We start from the raw sequence: 19,448 nt of genomic DNA, 5'->3' as shown, positions 1-19,448 counted from the left end.
CGTTATCCCTATACAAAAAAGAAATTTATTATACATAAACATAATACTTTCTATATAAAAGGAATTTAAAATTTCCTTCTTTTAATAATATCCGGTTTCCAGTTAATTGGATGCGTCTCCTCCGTTGCCGTATCATCTTCCTTATAGATTTTAATAGTTTTATCGGCCTCTGTTGTTATTAGTCTTGAACCGGAATTGTCGAAAATCATAGAAAAAATGCCCGCTTCACTATCCATAGAACCAGGCTGCACTGGTGCTTGCAATCTTTGGAAATTATAACCTGAAAATTGATTCTTAACATGCAATATTGAGTTTTACGAAGGATAAGTTAACCTGTGCGCCAATCCCAGAAATGCATAGTCCCATTGTCACCACCAGACACAAGAACACTTTCAGCATTCACGGCTAAACAATTGATAATTGCATTATGTCCTGAGAGATTTTGGATAAATTTTCCATCAGGGCATTTCCACTGCTTGATGTTGTCAGGGGAGCCAGAGGCGAACATATTCCTTGAAAATACAAATCAAAGTATTGAACCTACTTTAATACAGTTATAACTCACAATGCAGGATGGAAAACTAAATCTCTGACACTTTTTTTATGGTTAGTAAGAGTGCAAATGGATTTCCCTGCTGCTAGATCCCATAATCTGATTGTAGTGTCGTGAGATCCAGTGATTACTTGAGGCTCTGATGCTTGGCATATGACTTTCGCTACTGTATGTGTGTGACCTGAAATTCAATCATCATATATATGTATCAAATAAACCTAAATATGTAGATTCATACCAGTTAGTGTGTGGATATTTGCCTTGGTTCTCATGTCCCAAACTCTTGCTGTGGAGTCCCTACCAGCTGATAACAATACGTCAATGGTTGGATGAAGGGCCAGCGAATACACAGCTGATAAATGTCCATGATAATGCCGAATCACCTTATTATATTCTAAATCCCAGCACTTTACTTGGCGATCTTCCCCACAACTGAATAAATAGGGATGTCGAGCACTTACAGCCAAACCTCTGACAGTGCTTACATGACCAGTCAAAGATACTTTAAGGGTACCAGAAGCCAAATCCCAGATTTTAATAATTCTATCTGCAGCTCCTGTTGCAAACCACTAAAAGTTGCATTTGCAAAAATTACAGGATAGGAAAAAGACAAAAAACCTGCACAATGCTTTAGGACTCTTTGTTCATTATATTTTAGATGCAAACATTTGTTTCAAAGGTACTGTAGAAATTATTTCATATTATGAAATGAACTCCCCTTGAAAACTTACTTCATTCCCAGGCTCGACCGCAACACACCTAACCCATCCCAAATGTCCAGCAATAACTCGATATAATTTCCAAGGTGAATGCCATTTAGGTTTTGGCATTGTTGGTGCTTTTTTAATCATGTTTGCCAATTGATTTTGAGTGTTTGACTGCCCCCTTACAGCCACTGCATTTTCAGTATATGGAACAACAGCATTCTCATTTGTAGCTGCTTCCAAATTGTCTGTTCCTGGAGGCAGGGGGTTGGGTCCTGCTTCTGCCTCCCTCAAATGTTTCATGGCTTGCATTTTTTTGACATCATCGAACACCATTCCATAGAAGTCTCGAGCTTTAATTGTATGTCTTACTTTGTCCCTAAAATGAGATGTTTTGTAAACAATGTCTATATAAATAAGTCAATAAATATTAAATTTATAATCACGATAAACTTACGCTTTTTTGTCCACTTGTGGTAGGATTCCCTGGTTTGATAGGAACATATCATGGGATCTTTTGAGCGATCGGAATATCAAAGTATGTACAGAGTGTTTTTGGACATCCTCAACCATTTTTGTGGAATAGTTTTCGAGTTTAAAATGATGAACAAATACAAAAAACCTATGCGTGTAGTACAGTTTAACGTGTGCAACTGCCAGCCACGTTGGTCTACCGGTTCCCGTCTGATCACCGAAGTCCAGCGACGTTGGGCGTGGTTAGTACTTGGATGGGTGACCGCCTGGGAACATCATGCGCAGTTGCACATTTCCACCCCCCCCCTGAAGTAATGCTTAGCGGCGGTTCCGGGGGGGATCCAGGGTGAAGAGAGGAGGGTTTTAGTGGGTAGGCGCCCCCCTTCAGGGGGTGAATCCCCACATAACCCGGTCGACAGACCAACAGACCGGGTACCTATGAAGGTTTCCCTCCTCTATAAAAAAAATAAAAAAAAAAAAAAAAAAGTACAGTTTAACTGCAACTAATTGAATATGGATTTAATATGGTTATATTTTTTACGTTTTGTACAAGTAAATTCAGGAGAACTAGTTATTGCAAATACGGAAATATTAGAAAAAAATCCAAACAAATAACATAACCACAGAATTTTCTTATGGATTACGTAGAGGGGGGATAAATGATATTACTGGTTTGCGAATCAGCGCAGACATATCCATATATTATTGCCAAATCTTTAATACAAACACCGGTTAGTTGAATTTTCGAAATAATTTAACCAAATTTAGTTTAATATGTTGTGCTCCGTGAAAGTAAAGGCAACATTGCCAACTGCCTGCCTGAGCTCAACTGTCCAATGTATCGAAATGCTTAGCATAACTAACCGATATTAAAAGCACGTTTAATTTTCAACAAGCAAGCAACTTTAGAAAATACGTTGAACATCAACATCGAGATTCTGTTCCTCCTTTTCCGGTTTAAATCGCTTTGTTAACGTGCATTTATGTTTATAACTATATACTTCTAGTTTGGTTCCCTCACCGTTTAAACCAACAAATCCAACTACTAATTTGACAACAACAGACATGATTGTCAGACTTCTTATTATTTGTATAATTTAAAACAAATATTTACTTCCTGGATACAAGATTTTTTAGATGAATTTATCAATTACGATTGTTGAATTTCGTCCTACTGAAAATCTTCAAATACAGCCTCATCTTCCAATTCTAAACATTATGAACCTTTCAAAAAAAAAATGTTTAATTCAGAAAGGCAACAGCGCACTCTTCACTTGGGAGACTATCTTTCGTTTGGTTTAATTATACTTATCAATCATTTTAATTGTAATTTGAAGTAATTTTGAACTAATAAAAAAAAAATATTGAAATGTCTTATTCTCTAATCCTTTTTCTGTATTTTTCAAATAACAAAATTAAAATCTAAATATTAAATAATGCTAGCACGCTATTTAATATATTTGTCCCACAACTTCCATATGTGTCAAACGTCAATGTCACGGTTACGTGGTCACAATTTGGTGATATTTGGGGGGACATGGTATTCTTGGTAAGATTTTTTTGGTGGTAAAAGTGCAAATATGGCTGACGATAAAGATGTTGTGGAAAAAACCATCGCTGAAGATTTGGTCGTTACCAAGTATAAAATGGCTGGAGAACTCGTTAACAGTAAGTTTAAAACGGTTCAACAAGTATTCTCCATCTAGACACCTATAAGAGCCGTTAAAAATAAATGCTTTTCCATATGGAGTACGCATGGGGATAGCGGCAAACCATGCGGTTTTTTTTGTTAACAAAACTAACCGGATATTTACGCAATGCTGGCAATTATTCAAAAACACCATTTATTATACACTCGACACACACCAACTCTTTCCGAATTAGCTAAACAGCTCCCTTAAATAAACAGGGTAAATCAAGGTCACAATTTTTTCAGTATAGAAAATACAAGAATTGATTACCAGTTTATGTAAAATGCATATCCCCTAGCCTCCCCTAAAAAACTGTTATATTTAATTTTAGAAATCCTGAAGCTTGTAATGGCCAAGTGTATCCCTGATGCTTCAGTTAAAGCAATTTGTGATTATGGAGATCAGCAGTTGCTTGAAGAAACAAGCAAGGTATTTAAAAAAGAAAAGGAGCTGAAAAAAGGGATTGCTTTTCCAACCTGTGTTTCTGTTAATAACTGTATATGTCACTTTTCACCTGTGCCCAGTGAGCAGGATTATATTTTAAAAAAGGGAGATGTAGCTAAAGTGTAAGTATTAAAATTTTGCCTATTTTGAAATTTAACATAATATCAAGGAAAAATGATGTCTCACAGTTGTCCAATTGATCCTTCAGACTTTAAACAAACTGATTAGATAAATAGTGTTCTGATAACATGAAGAAACAGCTCCTACTGATAATTAAAGCTTTGATTTTTTTTTTTCAATGAACTTCTAATTTTAGTGACTTGGGAGCTCATATTGATGGCTTCATTGCAGTGGTAGCTCAAACAGTTGTGGTAGGAGCAGACCCTGGTCAAAAAATAACAGGTTTTATCCTAAATAATATGCAATTTTAAATCTGTTACAATGGAATGATTTTTAGGTAGAAAAGCTGACGCGATTTTAGCGGCGCATTATGCGTCACAGGCGGCACTAAGGTTGCTCAAGCCTGGCAATGAAACTTATGCAATAACAGATGTAGTGCAAAAAGTAGCTGAATCCTTTAAATGTAAGCCTGTTGAGGGAATGTTAAGCCATCAGCTGAAACAGTTTAAAATTGACTGTGAAAAGACTATTATTCAGGTATTTTAGTTCAAAATTATATTTTTGTCAGTGTTAAATGATGGTTTTAAGAACCCTAATGATGCTCAAAGAAAAGAGCATGAAAAATTTGAATTGGACAAACATGAAGTTTATGCCATGGATGTGTTAATAAGCACAGGAGAAGGTGTGGGAAAAGAAACTGATACTAGAGTATCAATATACAAGAAAACTGATGAAACTTATCAACTTAAGTTGAAAGCCTCTAGGATGTTTTATACAGAGGTATAGGTGAGGATTTTTGGGTTTGTTTGATATTGTTAAAATTTGTAATGTTAGGTTAGAGCAAAGCATGGAAACATGCCCTTTAATCTTAAGTACTTTGAGGACGAGACCAAGGCGAAAATGGGTGTAAATGAATGTGTGAAAAACAAATTAGTGGAACCTTTCCAAGTTCTCTTTGAGAAGTCCAGTAAGTGATAATAATGATATCTTAATTATGTAATTTCATATTTTTCCATGATGAATTTATTTCACTCCAATTGATCCTACTGACTGAGAATTGAAGACAAATTATATCTGAATTTCGTTTACTTATATACAGTAATATTAAAGTTTTAACAAACTTGAATTAAGATATAATTTTCAGGTGAGATCGTGGCACAGTTCAAGTTTACAGTTCTCCTTATGCCTAATGGACCACATAAAATAACAGGTAAAGGTAAAGTCATGGTAATGTAATAATCCAGACTTGGCGTTAATGGTTAAAAAACATGTCTATTTCACAAATCAAATAAACAAGCCATCGTAAGGTAATTCACTAACATCGACATTTGTTATGTGTCATATGTGAGACCACAAACAAAATATAAGTTTGAACTACAATTAATTATTAATTCAAAAAGACCAATGTACATTTTTATCTATGGCTCTCCAACACGATGAAATTAATTTTATGTTCGAATTTTTTCCATCTGAAAAAACCCGAAAATTTGAAGAATGGTTAAGTGTGCGCATTGAAACTAAACCAGTGTAAAACTTTATCGGTGATTCTTGAAATTGATATTCGTTAATTTAATTCAACTTGCCCTAGTTTCCACAAATTTATGGTTTCAGAATACAGGAATCTGTGGTAGGCTGTAATATAATTTATACCTTTTAACCTTTTTATAATGTAACGATTCTTTTTCAGGATTGCCATTTGAACCAGAATTATATAAGTCCGAGCATTCAATAACAGATCCCGAATTGAAGACCTTATTATGCAGTTCCGCTAACCCCAAAGCGGCCAAGAAGAAGAAGAAGAAATCCGAAAGCAACACTGCCGAGCCGCAACCGATGGAAGTGGAAGCGGCAGCCTGAACTTTGACCCACAAATCGTCCTTTTTTTACCCGCTTTTTTTAATTATTGCCTTAAATACCGTAAGAACTGAAGATCGTCTTCTATCTCTGATTTTTGTGTTCTCCTGTATTAATTAATTTTTATCAGAAATGATTGTATATGTTTTTTTTTTCAATTAAATTGAAAGGTAAATTACCTGTATGCTACACTCAATTTTCTTTGCAAACCAAGTTTTTGATGTGTTTCAGTGCATTTATCCCAATTGAAATGATTCATTAACCATCAAAAACTTGGGTTTCTGTATTATTTCCACTTATTTATCTGACAAACGAAATAAAGTTTTTTTACGGCTGTCAGGACATTGCATTGTTATATACTCAAAACTGATGATGAGGCCCTTGATTTCCGCATACTACCTTTTTCTACGGATTGCGTTCCTATATAGAAATAAATTATTTCCCACGGGGATTACTTTTAATCATTCTAGAATAGGACTTGTGAATTGTAAAGTTGCCTGTGTGAATCTCCCCGCCAAATACCAACACTGCATTGTATTCAAAATATTACACTTTTTGAAAAAAATGCACCAATAGCTGACACATAATTAACTCAGATAATTTCGGTGATTAATGTGTTCATTTATTAGAAATTAAGAAGTGAGGATCTGGTCCCATTTTAACAAAAACGCTTCTCATTTTGTTAAAAAAAACGATCATTGTTATATTACCTCTTACGATTATTCCTTATAAACAACACACCCAACATTCATCTAACGAACTGTCGTTTATCCGAGCTACCCTTCTTCCTCGGCTGCCTATAAACTACATTCTTCTTATACGACTTGTCCCCCATGGAATTTAAATTCTTGAAATAGCCAAAGCCACCTCCACCTTTGCGTTTTTTCTCTGGACGTTCAGCTAAAACAAAGAAAGGTTTGCATATTAAACGTGAATGTATTTGCAAGTAGTCTTTACCTTTCTTTGCAGACACATTCAAATCTACTGCAGGCGGAACTTTGAAACCGAACGAACGTCCTACTTTTGACAAGTCTAATGTGCTTACATCAAATATATTCTTTAAATGATGAGAATCGTATGCTCGAACATAAGCTTTGAAGGCTTCTTTCGCTGATACATTTAGGTAATAATTCTTTGCTATAAGGTTTTCCAACTACAACAAAATTTCATTAAATAAACTTATTTATACATACTATATTTAATAATTATACCTGCAACTGAATATCAGCGATTTTGGTCCAGCTAAATTCAAACTCATTCAAAGGTACTTTAGCCTGCTTAAGGTACCATAAAAAGCCAAGTTCTTCAGGTCTTAATATCAGCAACGCATGACCGCTACTGCCTGTTATTAATTAAAAATGATTAGCAAATTTTCAGGGCCTTTCTGTGTATAACACCTTCTCCCCTAGCAGTTCTTCCCACTCGATGAATATACTCCTTGGGATCGTCTGGAGGGTCGTATTGTACAATCCAATCAACTGCAGGAATATCCAAACCTCTGGCAGCGACGTCTGTGCAAAGCAAAATGCCAGATTCTGCATTGCAAAACTGGAAAAATGTGGTCGTCCGTTTGGTTTGTTTCTGCTTGCCCTGAAATAAATTTTGAAAGTGAATATAGTGCCAAGTTGCTCAGCAGGAACAGGCCCAAAACACAACTAACAATTAAAAGCTTCCTTTGATACACTTACGTGAATACTCATTACTGGCAAATCAATATAATTGAATAATTCATGGTGGTACTTTACAGACATACAAGAGCTGAAAAACACCATGACCTTCTTCTTCCTGTTCTTTTTTAAGAATGTGAAGAGAATCAGTAAACGTTTTTCCGAAGGGCAAACGACGTAGCCTTGCTCCAGCCCTAAGTAAAAATATTGCCCTTAATGCATTTTTTTTTCATTGAGTTATAGGTAATTACCGGCGACTGTGGCTTCAGTCTTCGTGTCATCCACCCCTACATATATCGGCTCCTTCTTCAAAGCCAGGGAAGTTAAGGCTTCAGTTTTCTGGCTCTGAGTGGCGCTAAACATCATAGTCTGTCTTCTTTCTAAGAGTGGATTTAAGATAAATTTTTATGGTGCCATTTACCTTCGACTTACTAGGTAATAAATTTATTATCTGCTTCATTTCTTCTTCAAAACCAATATCCAGAATCCTGTCTGCCTCGTCAATAATTAAGCATTGTAAGTTTTTATAAAGAAAATCAGGGGTGTTTTGAAGGTGATCCAATAGTCTATAATATATTAATTATTATATTCTTTATTTAATAATATTTTTCAGATACAACCTACCTTCCAGGAGTAGCAACCAAGATATTAATTCCTTTGGACAACTTCTGAGCCTCTGTTTGCCTGCTGGCACCTCCCATAATGAGGCCGTAAGTGTGATGATGATATTTCATCAATTCCTTTAAAACTCCAAAAGTTTGCATTGACAATTCTCTTGTTGGTGATATTATTACCACTCCAGTGCCTTAAAAAAGGCCCAACATTCACATAACTTATCAAATATTTTAATGAATTCACAACTTACCATTTCTTGGCATAAATTTTAATTTATATATTAACTCTACCGCCGGAATAAGGAAGGCTAAAGTTTTACCTGAACCAGTTTTGGCCGCCCCCACTAAATCACGACCTAAAGAGTCAAACAAGTAAAATCATATAAATTAAAAGCAGTGAAAATACCTTCTAAAAGGTGAGGTATGCTTCTAGACTGAATTTCAGTCATTGTAGAGAAACCCATATCAACAATAGCCTTAAGGGTGTTTTCACAAACTACTTCCTTTAGAGAGTCAAATGTACTGTTACTAAGAATCTCTAAACCTGACTGAGTCCCTGGCACTAAAATAATTTTCATATATTCTTTAATTGGTTCTAGAAAATTAATTAAATCCTTACATTGCTCTTCCAAAGAACTTAAATTTTCAATTTCAATATTTGTGCCCTCATGTTTACCACTCAATGAATCACCTTCATCAACTTGGACCGCATTCTGCTTATTCTTTTTGGCTAAAAAGTGTGATTAAATATATGAGAATATTGAAACTGAAACAAATATTTATAGAATAATCACAAAAAAGTGGTCAGTAAAGTTTTGAATTCCTATTGCCTCAACTTAAAAATCTTTAGTGAGTGTCCACTAATGAACTCTCAAACTGTTGATTTAAGGAAGCATCATATTCGCCTTCAATATCATCATAATTTGGCAATAATAAGTATTGTTTTCATTTTTAATATGTTAGTTATGATTTATCTGTTTACCTTTCTTTTTAGGTTTGGCATCAAGATCTGGATTTACAGATTCTTCTGATATTGATCCCTTCTGAATTTTCTTGGTCTTCTTTTTTGGAACTAGATAAAAAACAAGTATTCAAAAAAAGTTGAATTCTAAAAGTTAAGAATGAATGCTGTTTAAAAGAATAATTAGTTGTTTTGGCTCATAGATCTGTTCATTTAGTTACAGATTTAGATGTAAGACCAGTAAAGCTGTAATAGGTATGTATTTACCTTCATTGCTTTGATCTTCTTTATGCTGGCGCTTAAGCCCTTGGTTATTCTCCTCCTCCCCATCACCTGCTGAATTTGGAAAGGTTGAAACAAAAAATAGTCATTTGTCAGAAGCCTTTCATAAATCTAACTAAACAATATGAGAGCTTCATTATCTTTCCGAAAACCAAAGGTTTGCAAAAAGTTTATTTAATTTATAATTTAACTTTGTATAGAACAACCAGTTAGAAACTTATAGGTGCTAAGAAAAGTTGATATGATGTAATATAGATGCTATAGTAAGGTCGAAACGAGTCCTAAACCATTCACCAAAAGCCCCATTACCTTCTTACCGTTTTGCTTCTTTTCAGCTTCTTTAAGTTGGACAAACTTGAGCTTTTGCTTTTCTCGCTTTTTTATTTTTCTCATTAACACTTTATCTTGGATAGACATGGTTTTTCACTTTTTGATATACGTTTATTTAAAAAATATCGAAAAAATATCTTGAACTGGTAACACCGTACAAAATAAAGTGATGTACACGTGTTGATACATAACCTCAATATCTCAAGAAATTATTTCTCGGGTAAACTGACAGGTGGCACTCACTCACGCCGCAATGGGTACATTTTCGACCTCGAACCTTTCTTTCATGCAGAGAGAAAACGTTAGCACAAAGTGAAATAAAACATCATTCGTTCAGAACAACCAGAATTGATGATGTAAAGTACTTTAATAATAAAAGGCATGCCGAATGGCCTCGTTTTTAAATTGTTTAGCGGCAAAAGATTTCTATGTGTAATATACGACTGTTGGAAACTATTCACGTTAAAATTATAATAAAAACACGTGACCTGTGTAAAATCAGAATCAAGCAAGACGTAGGCGCTTGACTAGTAATCAGCATGACCAGAACCTACGCGATCGCAGGAAAAAGGCAAAACTTCCGGTTGCAGTAAGACGACTACGTTTGACTCACAAATGCGTGCGGTAAAACCACTTTACCGTACGCTTGTAGAAAAATAGATTTAAATGAATGGGAGCCCACGTAATTTTTGCTCCAATGTTTGGGGTTCCTATAATAATCAATTAACTAAGCTTTTATTACTTAATTTAACCGTGGCGTTCGAATACATACAACACTATCTTATTATATATATATACATATTATAAGATATACGCACCTTCGTACGTTTGTTATATTTAGATTGGCAAAAAGCCCTGAAGATATGACTTGGATGATTTAAAATATGTGTTTACGTTGGTGGGTAGGTGGTGGGCGTTGGAAAATATGGACCATATAATGTAGATATCTACTTAGAAACAACGCTTTAAAATAGAATAGAGACAAAGAATGACATATACGTAAAACTCATAAAACTAAAACAAAAAATACTATGAGGGAAACATTGAAATTGATAAAGACTTGGAGCAAAACTTGAACACCGTAGGAAAATGTATTTTCAATTTCTGGCCCAATTAGTGAATGAATTGTACTGCACAGCAATGGCCTCACCCTGGAAGGCAACTTAAATTATTTACTGACGTTAAAGTGTCTAAAATAATCTAAAAATGATTAAGTGAAATAATAAAATGGGTGATAACGTTTGACCTTCAGAAGTATGTGAGGCACGTAGGTATTGGATTGTTAATAACGCCACATAAGATCGTATCTACTACGCATTGACATAGGAAATGAATTTTGCAATGCAAAATTTCTGTCTGTTTTATTATTGGTTTTTCTGCCATAAATGCTTATATATATATATATATATATATATAAAACAATTTATTACAACCTGTACAATACACGTGCGACCTGATGGCACCGAACCCAATTTCTTGGAAAGTGCCCTGCGGCAAAGGTAATAAAATGTTAAATGTTTAAAGGACCAAAGAATTCTACCTACGTTATTAACGTTCAACGAAGGAGGGAAAAGGACGGGATGAGGCATAATATTAGTTTCGATGAATGAAAGAAAAGAAAAGCGAACCAAAGACGACGGTGTGTCTGGCTTGGCCTGCCTGGCGACAGCTTGTCTGGCGTGACCGTAACGGTGTTGCCAATCCTGCAAATTCCGTATTATTTTCTTTTCACTATTTTCTTATAGTTAACTCAAAATCGAGCAAACTTTATGTGAATAAGTGCTTTTGGTGATCAAGTGCGGGAAATATGCGATACTTTTTGGAATGTTAGGAAATAAAAAAGTAGGTGCAGACCAGAGAAGTCTGGCAATGAAGCAGGCAAACTTGTTTTATAAACGGATGTCGCGCCACCCAGCGCGTTGTTACGGAAAAGAGAGACGAACACTGGCAGGCGCCAGCCTGTCTACGTGTATCAGAGTGAGAGGATGCTGGTGGGCATTTCCGTGATAGCTGTGAGACTTTTACAGTTTAGTGAAGACTGAGAGGGGGAATTCTCCGAACATCGTGATTGAAAATGGTGGCTACGTAGGCTCGTTGTGCTGAATTCTCCGTCATTTTTCTTAGTTTTTCGCGTTTTATTTTAGTTTCAATCGGTGGTTTTGTGACTGTATAACGTGGCAATGGCTCACGGACTCAATTCTGTAATTAAACGCGCTGTTGGTGCTGTGCAGTGCAAGCCCGAAGGCAAAACGGGTGTCGGTTCACGTAGGATTTTCTCGCCACAGTTCAAATTGCAAGTGCTCGATTCATATAGGAACGATGCCGATTGTAAGGGAAATCAACGAGCTACTGCTAGAAAGTACGGCATACATAGAAGGCAGATCCAGAAATGGCTGCAGGTTGAAAGTACCCTCAGGAGCGGGGTAAATGGGAAGCATCATCAGCCATCCAACCAAACGGTCAAAAGTGAGATGTCCTTGAGCGGACACAGACAGCGAGACGACGAAACGCGAAGCGCCAGCTTGGCTAGCGAAGCGCGCGTTCCCTCTCTGGAGCCCCCTGCCGGTTGGCCGGCGCACCAGCCGGCGCCTATTTGTGTCCCGGACCCCGCCACACCTATGGACCTGTCGCTCAAGCGCCCCCCGCTTTCCTCGCCGCCTGCGGTTGTCCACCTGTCGGTAACAGGTCCACTGCCAAGTCTCTCTCCTCGACAACCCGACGACGTTTGGGATCTTTCCACCAAAACCAACAAAAGGAAGGCGGAGGGTGACGACGTCCCCTCAAAACCTGTCAAATTGTTCAAACCATATTTGGATATTTTGAGAGACAGTGATAATGAGAGTCCTCCAAAGCCGATTGTGGTGACGCCCTCGTCTCCGCCTATGTACTGCTGCCAGGCCTCACCCGAATCCTATTACCTAAACAACAACAACAATTTCTGTTGTGATATATTGAAGTCACCTGAATATCATCCAGCTTACAATTTCCATGAACTTCATCAGAGAACACGATTTTATTATGGATATTATCCAGAATACCATCCTGAGCTTAGTCCTACATATCATCCCTATGAGGAGCCTCAACTAAAACATCCTTACACAATTGATTGCAAAGTGAGTGCCATCGACTGCTACCATCCCAATGCCCTTTGCAAAGGAAATCCCCGAGCTGTAGCTACCAAATATCATATTTCACGCAGTGCTGAGGATAAATGGATTGGGCAGGAAGATTTAAAACATGAGGTTGTAGTAAAGGAAGAACCTCTTAGGTAGAAGAGGGCGATGATACATATCTCCCTGAGGTTGCTACAAAATAATGCACTTTTGCCTTTAAACTGTGGGTGCTAAAAAGAAAGATATAATATATTACTTTAACTCATGGAGTGAGGTTGAAGGAAGGGAGCTTTATAGCACTCTGTTTAAGCATTGCTCAGTTATAAGAATTTATTACAAAGTTTGAAAGTGTGCCTTTTTAGTTTTAGGATTTTAATGTGCCAAAATATTTACAATTAGGCAGATACCTACAACTCATCTATAAATATCCCATACAGTCTTAGCAATATTTTTGTAACATACTAATGTATTAATTACTTAATAATGTAAAAAAGTACCTTTAATTTTAGTGTTAGAGTATGATTTTCTATGTTGCATAGGAAATCATGCTTGATTTTGCCATATTTATAAGTTTTATTGCAGACCTTTTTTCAGGGTTCCCTTCTTATTTGCAATTTACATATGTGATTTAGGTTAATAAAACATTAATTATAAAGATGACATAAAATTAATGAAGCGGAAAAATGAAGCAAAAATATATTTTAATAAAAACCTTGTAATGTAATATTTATATTGACCAATGTGAGAATTAACAGATATGTAAATAAGTCTCTAGGTTAAAGCAGCTCAAAGAAAAGATTTTTATAAATATTGTAACATTTTATACTTGAAAATTTTATACTTATTGAGAATATAAATCGGAATTAGAACTCTATTATTTGGTGTTTTTATTTATAGCTTTCGGGTATCCTGTATTGCTACGTAATTAAACGCTTATAGACCTTATATTGATCTCCTTAAAACTTTATTGATAAGATAAACTAAATTAGATAAACATAATGAATCTCAACAAAGGAGACTGAGTGGCGTAACCTTTGATATATGCGAGAAGTTATATTTAACTGCGGAGCAGTGATCTATAATACAAGATACCTACAGCACAATAAGCAAACGTATTCATTAAAATACGCCACATTACAAAATCTTCCGTTACAGGCTTGTTATTTCATTATAAAATGCGGCCATTGTTTAACAGTTCTAGAGCTGTAAGATTAGATGAAAAAATGGAGTTTTTAGACCATGCCAAATGATCTAGATTTTCAGGTCTTGCCAATTTCTGCAAGTTCCTTTTCTAGTAGCTGCAAAAGTCTTTCTCTTATCACTATCTTCAAAAATCTAATGATAGATTGGAGCAAAATAAAACTTGTATGAATGAGGCAAGTAGAATTTTTCATTTTTACTTTAAAAAGATCTTTCACCAAATGGGATCTTTTGAACAGGTCATAATATTACATGCTACTGCAACATAAGATAAGACAATATTTTACAAAAGCTTTAGTACACTTGGCTAGCCCACATGGCAAACAAATCAAACAGCACACACTAACACTTATCGTAGCTTCTATTTCTGACATAGACCCAAACAATGGGGTATGAACTATATAGAGAACATTTTTAAGTCTAAAGAACACATAAATGCAGAAAATTGTCTGGATAACTCAGGTGTTCAGACATCCATTGTAGTGGTGTATCCAGAGGAGGTATTAAACCATGAGTTTTTACTGTGACTAAAATAAGTTAATTAATAATAAAGATTTTTTTCATATGTGCTACTCACAGCTATTCCTTTCAGGAAATAAATCTCTAAGTAAATCATGTAAAGTTTGACATTTCCCATCCTCAGCTACTGGCTTAATTAGTTTCTGTTTATAACCATCTTCAATATGGCACCTAAATGGAATGTATTTGAAATGGTCATTTTCACCTTGAACTTCCATAAGTTTTCTGTTTACTGCCCAAAATTGATCAAATTTATCTAAAATTTTTCTTAAATTAATTTTTTTTTTAAATATAAAGGTGTGATCATTGAAAATATTTCTTTATTTCTTACCATTTTGCAGCCCTAACCATAACTGATTGTGATCCTTTTTTTGCATATTTGTAGCAATCTGCCCTCTGTGCTTCAAAACATCAGCTTCCTTTATACAAGCCATGAAATATGCCTCTACAGTCTCTCTAATTTACAATAATTAGAGTCTTTCAAACAATAATATAAATCAACTTACTTATTAGTGAACCTATATATTTTTGTTTCAGGAAATTTATCAAAATGCACAGTTATAACCCAGGGCAAGGCATCATTTTCTGTATCAACTTGAGAGTCAAATAGAACCCCTATTGGAAAGTGCCATTTCAATGGTTGCCCATTGTATTCTAGCCACAGCTCTAGGTCTTGCTTGTCATTGGAAATGTATTTAAGGAAATGCTTCCGCACCTTGTCAGTAACTATAAGATAAGTTTTAAAAAGTTCAATTGTAAAGTTTAATTCAAATATTTTATTGGTTTCATGGAACTTACCCAAAGGAAAATAACTCAAACGGGGAACCATGAGATAAAAAGGATCAGGCTGCTGTATTTCTACCACTTCATCCTGATTTAATTTAAAGCACACGGGCAATTTCCCTTCCCAGACCTCACGAAGGATCTCTCTATCATTTGCCATGGTCCCTGACTATTTTATTATCAATAATTTCCAGGAAATCAAGAGGCAATGGAGGAACTTTAGAGCAGGTAATATTAAATTAAAGGAAACATTCCATAAAGCAATACTTTTTACCGATAACTTTGTAACATTTAAATAAAAAATTTTGGCAAAAAGTACATGAACATTAGTAAACATAAAATGTTTAATTGTTGATTTGAGTATTTATTTTTTTTTTGTAATTAACGAGATGTGAGGTTAAATTCGTACAATGCCTAACTTATATGTTACATGAACTGAGGCATAGACAACTCAACATACACGCTTCTGTCTGGGGCTTTGCACTTGCCAAAGACGTACGCTTAAAGGTGATAATTTCTTTACCTAAATTCACAATACAGCAAAATCCGTCGAAAATATTGCCAAGAACATTCCATATAACAAAATGTTCAGTTTCTTATATTTGTGCTTAATAATTTAAATCACTTCCCTTCAAAATATCCAGAACATTAGGTATAAATTGTTTTGCACGTCTATGATAAGCGGATATATACATTTCAAGGCTGCCTACACTCACTTATGCAATATGTTCTTTGTCTAACACCTACATCTCTATATGTTTATCCTTATCTTGATCATAGTTTGATTTCAACATCATGTGGTCGGTTCGTGATAATCCAAGAAAAAGTCACTTCCCCTTTCCCCCTCCGGATTCCAGGACACACAAAACTACACTGAGCGTCTAGTAGACTATATTGAAAAATTGATAAAGCAATTGAGTTTAATAACAATAATTAAAAAACGATTGTTTATATCAGCTACTCCAAGACTTTTAATTTAAAGCTTACACGTAAAGTAGAAGTGACATTTCTTTGTTTGTGATTAAAGGCAAAAGTTTATAGTAAGTGAATAGCTAGTTGATATTTCAAATTTTAGGACCAGTGACAATCATAATCGTTTTGTTTTATCTACTTCTAGATGTCTTTTTCGCACATGGCAAGATTCCTGCGACAAGGACTTCAACACCTCAGTAAGGGGCAAATGAGAAACCATCAGAAGTTTTTATTGGTAAGCACAGTGTTAGTACTGTTCACCTATCTGGATTATATATGATTATAAATATGTACCCAGGCATAGATTCCTGATATGGTTTTGCACACCAAAATACCTAAAAAAATTTTATAGGTATATTTTGGATATTTCTGTTTTTTCCTGATAATCCAAATATCTTTTAATAAGAAATTATTAATTATTTATGAATGATGCACACATACATAAGATGTTAAAATGCAAAAGCTTCTGGTAGTTTACTATTTTATTTCCCAGCTGGCAAAGCCAGAATTCATATCAGCATCAATAAATTTTACTTTCAATGTTAGTGGGAAATGAAGAAAAACTTACTTTCAAATAGGTTATTGATGTGTGCCAGAAAACAATATTAACTAAAACTGGTTTTCCCAAAAATATATCTGGGTCACATGGAAAAGCACCACAAAATATATACTTTACTTCTTATAAAAATCCAATTGCAACATGGAGTAATACCTATACCATTTAATCAAATCCTTATTAAATGTGAGTAAAAGTTCTTAACACTCCCCTAACTAAATCCATACTTCTAGGGATTCATGATAATGCCAGTACGCAACATATCATGCTTAGAAATGACAAAAAATATGTCCCTATTATCCAGTGAGAAAAAGAATACCTCAGTGGTAGACTTAAAGCTGGAGGAGCCCCAGGAAAACCCACTGGTAGTGCTGCTTGCATGGATCATGGCCAAAAAGAAGCATACTCATAAGTATGCAGATATCTGGATTGAAAGAGGGTTTGATGTATTATGTGTCACAGTTAATCCTTGGCAGTTTTTGTGGCCTACTACAGGGACCCAAGTAAGTGTAATGTAGAGTTAATAGAATTGTTTTTATTAGGAATTAGCCTGTGGATGGGTTTCAAGGTTGTTTCAGTTAATTGAATTAATTACTAGGTAAAAGGTTGTGGATTGGATAATTTATCATTGAGATTTGCTAAACATTTATTAATCGTGGATATCGGTAGTTCATTATATCAACCTGAAATTTAATAGTCTTTTCTAAATTTACCTTATAACCTCATTACTAAGTCGAGTTAATTTTGTATATATTAAGTATGTTACAGGATAATCACACGAATTCAAAACATACATATTTATAGCTTTAATCAATAAAAGTCGTATTCAGAAATGTATTCTATTCATAACAATGGCTATTGTGAGAAAGTTTTTATCTATAAGTTACGTACCAAATAATGTATTGATTTACTTTTTAAGGTTTCAATTAGCATTGGGAATTCCACATTAATTAGAAAAGTTTATAAATCATATGCATATACATATGTTGTATCATATATGAACTAATGAGTTCAGATTTTGAAAGAATATTTGAGATAACCAGCCAAATAACCATTTTAGTTTCCACCAGTTTTGCAATATAAACTAACTGCTTGATTTTCACTAACTGGTTGAATTAAAATGCAAAGCAATCATTGAAGTAATAATTATTCTTGACAGCCTACAAAATGTTGGCTAGAAAAAGCCAATTAAGTATTATAAAGTTACATGTTAAAACTTCTTCAGCTTATATGCTATCTTTATTATCTGTTACGATTTTTTTATACTAACTTATTGTACCCAGGTGGTAGCAGCTGACATTCTAAAATTCCTGGATCGAAACGAATGCTACTCTAATATGGTACTGCATGGCTTCTCCGTTGGCGGTTACCTTTGGGGTGAAGTAATGGTGAAAATGGCACTCGACAAAGAACGCTATCAGCCCATCCTTGATAGATTTGTAGGGCAAGTGTGGGATAGCGCTGCCGACGTCACTGAGATTCATAAAGGGGTACCAGCTGCAGTATTCCCCCGGAACAAAGTTATGGCCAACGCCCTTACCAAATATATCCTGTATGTTTTTAAAATGTTGATTTTAGCAGCTAGTTTGATCATAATTGTTATGTACAGCTACCACATGAAAACCTTCGATAAAGTAGCTACTCGCCACTACGTGAGATCCAGCCAAATGTTTCACACAAACATGGTACGAGCTCCTGCATTATTTCTGCTGAGCAAAACTGACCCCATCGGACCTGAACGGTCCAATTTGAGAGTGAAGGAAAATTGGGAAAGCATGGGCATGAAAGTATGGCTTTATTCATAGTTAATTATCAATCCACGTAAACTAATTAATTTTAGATTGACTGGAAGGTGTTTGAGAAGTCCTCTCATGTGGGGCATTTCCGAAAGTATCCCAAAGAATACATTGCGCAACTGAATCAGTTCATGGACGGTCTTAATTTTGACAAGGATGTTCGGAAGCAGAAAATTGAAGTAAAACAATGATGTAGAAAGTTACATTCTTGTGTAACAGCCTAATGTTTTAATGGTGTGCTTTTGAATAAGTTTTTGAGAGGGGATTTTTCTTCACATGTGTTTATTTAATGTCAAGGTTTATTCCAATATAGTAGGCAGGTCGCTCATTGTTTTATCGTATGAAACTAAGATTACTACAGTGATATTTAGATTTAAGAGTGATCATTTGCGATCCTGAACAATAGGTGCGTTATTTTCAGAGCAATATAATAAGATTTATAAATAATAAAAAGATAGTGCTTCTGGTTAAAGCAATCTTGTACATAATAACGACGATATAATCTTGGTTGCAAAACTTCCGAATTGGTGCTTCTCGTGTATAATGCAGATAAATGAATTGTTTTCAAATAAATAAGAACAATGTGACATATTTGATAAGTATCATTATTTGGCAAATTAAATATATATTATTATTATATATATAATGTATATAACAAGTTGTTAGCACTTAAGAATTTTATTTCAGTTAAGATTCAAAAGAAATTACAATACTACGACAATTGTTTATGAGAGACATCCAAGATAGCTAGATTTTTCCTTAAACAAGTTGTAATGAAAAATACTATCAATACATGAGACACTTGGTAAGTCTTT

General features: G+C 34.9%; 6 protein-coding genes and 1 pseudogene across 8 annotated transcripts; 4 read left to right on the top strand and 3 right to left on the bottom strand.

Moving 5' to 3' along the window:
- Positions 1-2: 2 nt before the first annotated feature.
- On the bottom strand, positions 3-2,203 carry Tango4 (transport and golgi organization 4). Its single transcript, XM_066290965.1, has 6 exons — positions 1,715-2,203; positions 1,285-1,636; positions 792-1,122; positions 566-734; positions 334-512; positions 3-280 (listed from the first exon to the last, which is right to left on the bottom strand). The coding sequence occupies exons 1-6, from the start codon at positions 1,828-1,830 to the stop codon at positions 66-68; spliced, it is 1,362 nt and encodes a 453-aa protein (XP_066147062.1). The 5' UTR covers positions 1,831-2,203; the 3' UTR covers positions 3-65.
- Positions 1,906-2,022, top strand: LOC136344295 (5S ribosomal RNA; annotated as a pseudogene).
- Positions 2,204-3,241: 1,038 nt separating the features above from the next.
- LOC136344084 (proliferation-associated protein 2G4) lies at positions 3,242-6,184 on the top strand. Of its 2 annotated transcripts, none has more exons than XM_066291180.1 (8): positions 3,242-3,399; positions 3,754-3,988; positions 4,183-4,268; positions 4,324-4,523; positions 4,575-4,766; positions 4,821-4,953; positions 5,131-5,196; positions 5,674-6,184. In XM_066291180.1, the coding sequence occupies exons 1-8, from the start codon at positions 3,312-3,314 to the stop codon at positions 5,841-5,843; spliced, it is 1,170 nt and encodes a 389-aa protein (XP_066147277.1). In that variant the 5' UTR covers positions 3,242-3,311; the 3' UTR covers positions 5,844-6,184. The 2 variants fall into 2 exon arrangements, with proteins under 2 accessions (XP_066147277.1, XP_066147276.1); XM_066291179.1 differs by having other exon boundaries at positions 5,131-5,202.
- A 333-nt stretch (positions 6,185-6,517) lies between these two features.
- Positions 6,518-10,138, bottom strand: pit (pitchoune). Of its 2 annotated transcripts, none has more exons than XM_066291178.1 (14): positions 9,682-10,138; positions 9,350-9,415; positions 9,104-9,193; positions 8,741-8,851; positions 8,528-8,683; positions 8,373-8,477; positions 8,132-8,312; positions 7,940-8,073; positions 7,759-7,887; positions 7,529-7,701; positions 7,238-7,430; positions 7,052-7,182; positions 6,798-6,993; positions 6,518-6,740 (listed from the first exon to the last, which is right to left on the bottom strand). In XM_066291178.1, exons 1-14 carry the CDS (start codon positions 9,779-9,781, stop codon positions 6,589-6,591), a joined length of 1,917 nt encoding a protein of 638 aa, XP_066147275.1. In that variant the 5' UTR covers positions 9,782-10,138; the 3' UTR covers positions 6,518-6,588. The 2 variants fall into 2 exon arrangements, with proteins under 2 accessions (XP_066147275.1, XP_066147274.1); XM_066291177.1 differs by having other exon boundaries at positions 9,350-9,418; positions 9,682-10,136.
- Positions 10,139-11,650: 1,512 nt separating this feature from the next.
- brk (brinker) lies at positions 11,651-13,681 on the top strand. Its single transcript, XM_066291168.1, has one exon. The coding sequence runs from the start codon at positions 11,875-11,877 to the stop codon at positions 12,964-12,966; it is 1,092 nt and encodes a 363-aa protein (XP_066147265.1). The 5' UTR covers positions 11,651-11,874; the 3' UTR covers positions 12,967-13,681.
- Positions 13,682-14,179: 498 nt separating this feature from the next.
- On the bottom strand, positions 14,180-15,972 carry Atg5 (autophagy protein 5). The gene is made up of 5 exons (XM_066291172.1): positions 15,325-15,972; positions 15,033-15,252; positions 14,858-14,982; positions 14,585-14,782; positions 14,180-14,534 (listed from the first exon to the last, which is right to left on the bottom strand). Exons 1-5 carry the CDS (start codon positions 15,467-15,469, stop codon positions 14,428-14,430), a joined length of 795 nt encoding a protein of 264 aa, XP_066147269.1. The 5' UTR covers positions 15,470-15,972; the 3' UTR covers positions 14,180-14,427.
- Positions 15,973-16,195: 223 nt separating this feature from the next.
- Positions 16,196-19,301, top strand: l(2)k09913 (lethal (2) k09913). The gene is made up of 6 exons (XM_066291170.1): positions 16,196-16,349; positions 16,427-16,516; positions 17,071-17,340; positions 18,121-18,389; positions 18,447-18,624; positions 18,678-19,301. Exons 2-6 carry the CDS (start codon positions 16,427-16,429, stop codon positions 18,822-18,824), a joined length of 954 nt encoding a protein of 317 aa, XP_066147267.1. The 5' UTR covers positions 16,196-16,349; the 3' UTR covers positions 18,825-19,301.
- The last annotated feature ends 147 nt before the right edge of the window (positions 19,302-19,448 follow it).

This window comes from Euwallacea fornicatus, chromosome 16, assembly GCF_040115645.1.
Source record: "Euwallacea fornicatus isolate EFF26 chromosome 16, ASM4011564v1, whole genome shotgun sequence".
Lineage (NCBI taxonomy): Eukaryota > Metazoa > Arthropoda > Insecta > Coleoptera > Curculionidae > Euwallacea > Euwallacea fornicatus.
This window is presented reverse-complemented; position numbering and strand designations above follow the sequence as displayed.